The sequence below is a fragment of the Jatropha curcas genome, unplaced genomic scaffold, assembly GCF_041381405.1.
Source record: "Jatropha curcas cultivar XTBG-Jc1 unplaced genomic scaffold, XTBG_Jcur_1.0 HiC_scaffold_623_pilon, whole genome shotgun sequence".
NCBI lineage: Eukaryota > Viridiplantae > Streptophyta > Magnoliopsida > Malpighiales > Euphorbiaceae > Jatropha > Jatropha curcas.
Window position 1 is genome coordinate 7,694 of NW_028322506.1, and position 2,202 is coordinate 9,895.

General features: G+C 30.7%; 1 protein-coding gene across 1 annotated transcript; it reads right to left on the reverse strand.

Moving 5' to 3' along the window:
- Window positions 1-792: 792 nt before the first annotated feature.
- On the reverse strand, window positions 793-1,812 carry LOC149491777 (heavy metal-associated isoprenylated plant protein 46-like). The gene is made up of 3 exons (XM_089717048.1): window positions 1,660-1,812; window positions 1,488-1,566; window positions 793-1,287 (listed from the first exon to the last, which is right to left on the reverse strand). Exons 1-3 carry the CDS (start codon window positions 1,663-1,665, stop codon window positions 980-982), a joined length of 393 nt encoding a protein of 130 aa, XP_089573174.1. The 5' UTR covers window positions 1,666-1,812; the 3' UTR covers window positions 793-979.
- Between the last annotated feature and the right edge of the window lie 390 nt (window positions 1,813-2,202).

The following is a 2,202-nucleotide window of genomic DNA, read 5'->3' on the forward strand; positions in this document are numbered from 1 at the left end:
AATAAAAGTTTAATGTAAAAATTCTTGATAGTTAAAAGAAACAAATTCTTGATAGTCAAAAGCAATTAAAATTAAACATATATATAGAGGTATGATAGGATAAATTTTAAATCAGAATGAGATTAAATGTATAATATTAATATAATAAAAATAATAAATTGATATCATAATTAGAATATGATTAATAATGATAATTTTGTTAATTCATAAATTTCGTAGGGGCATTTTAGAAACCTAAAATTCTCCCTTCATTCGTACTTTATATATATATTATAGATTGATCGTTGTTGCGTGATCTATTAAATAAGGAAATAACTTAATTTACATTTATGTTCAACAAAATTTTGTTGCTAAATTTTTAATACATATTCACCAAGTAGAATCGTCCAAATTAACCGCTTTTATTCGTAAATTCTAATTATAATGAGCCTTTTAAAAACAATCATAAGTTCAAAGAGCATGCACGTGGATGTCTAAATCAAAGAAAGGACAATGAATTTTGTAATGCTTTCACATTAACCTAATATTATTTTCACCAATAATTATAATCTAACATTCCTCTAGAAAAAGTTATAATAATAATAATAATTTCTTTTTAATTATAATGCTTATTTACTATGCACACGCATACATGTATATATACATTTATTTATTTATTTGAACATACCTCTAATCAATTTTATAGAAAATATAGAAAGATTAATTAAATTTTGGACCAATGGTATTTACATAATCTCTAAAATTGTGAGGACGTTGCAATTTTTAGTTAAAACAAATTAACAAAAACAAATGTAGGGAAAATGGATAATTAGCTTGCTATAATTTAATTATATCTTTTAATTGGAATATTACAATAAAGATGGAACAAGAACTTGACAAAGTTGAAACAAAATTACAGAAAGAGTTGAAGGCTTCCATCCCTTTCTTGTATGTCTTATATAGCTAGGTATTCTGGTATTCTGGTATAGTTAGTTAATTCTCACAAGATGGAACAAGGAAAGCAGGGATCAGGGTCTTTATAGCACACATATTGGTACTGTGGTAGAGGGACACTGCCCCCCCACGACACAGCGACGGGCACTTCAACTTTTTTTGGCTCTCCTACATCGCTCACGCTTACTAGCTCTGCGTGCACCATCTTACACTTTGGTAATACACAGGTGAGAAAGTTGGGCCATTTTGCTGACTTCTTCCTTAGCGAACTTGTAAGTTTCACTGGGTCTACTCCTTCTCCGATCACTTCTAGCTGGTTTTTATCCTTTTCTCCTAAAGCCACCGATTGCACCCCTGCTCGATGCAATAATCAGCAAAAGTTTGTAAACATATAGAAGTAATTGAAACCAGGAACAAGAACCAATCAATTCTAAGCGTTTAGATAAAATTTCTGTGAGAATATATCAAGAACAAGAACCATTCAAACCAATTCATATCTCTAACAAGTTTACAGAAACACAAAAAAGCAGTACGCTGTTTAATTTGTAACTTACCATAAACGCCAACCGCTATTTCCAGAGCCCTTTTGCGAGACTTGTCGCTGTTCATGGAAACCTTGATCACCATCTTTTTCTGCAACGGTAGACAGAAAATTAAGCAATTTAAATTGCACTGTATATAAACAAAGTTTCCGAATGATCGATGTATGTGTAAATATATACGAACCGGCATGGTTTTAATTGTTGATTAGCCGGAGTTTACACCAAACTAATTAAAAGCTTCAAGTTTTGTGGATTAATGGCGGTGGTGGTGGTGGTGGTGGTGGAGAAGGATTAGTTAGTGACTCTATTCTGCTGTGGACTAGGTATGGCTTGTCATGCTATTTTATAGGCATGAGGCCATTACCTTTTTTTTTTTTTTTTTAAGGAAGGCATGAGGGAATTTCTTTCTGTTCCTAAAATATACGTGTAATAAAAGTCAGCTAGTGGGCTTGCTTAGTTGAATGAACATTCTTAAAATCTTAGAAAAAATTTTAGTTTTGGCTAAAAAAAATAATTAAGAAATTAGATCTGTTACGATTGATTTTCTTACTAACGCAAAGAATAATACATCTACTATTACTATAACTACTTTACTTCTATTACTACCGCTGCTACTACCACGGTTATTTTTACTACTGCTATTGTTATCTCTACTGCTACGACTCTCAAAGTTTATAATGGTATAAATGGCTAAACACAATAATTAATTAATTACATAATTATAATA

What these genes read in the sequence shown, in the direction of transcription:
- LOC149491777 (XM_089717048.1), bottom strand. An exon ending in AATAGCGGTTGGCGTTTATG is followed by an intron (nt 1,288 to 1,487) that starts GTAAGTTACAAA and finishes TGCATCGAGCAG; the next exon opens with GGGTGCAATCGGTGGCTTTA.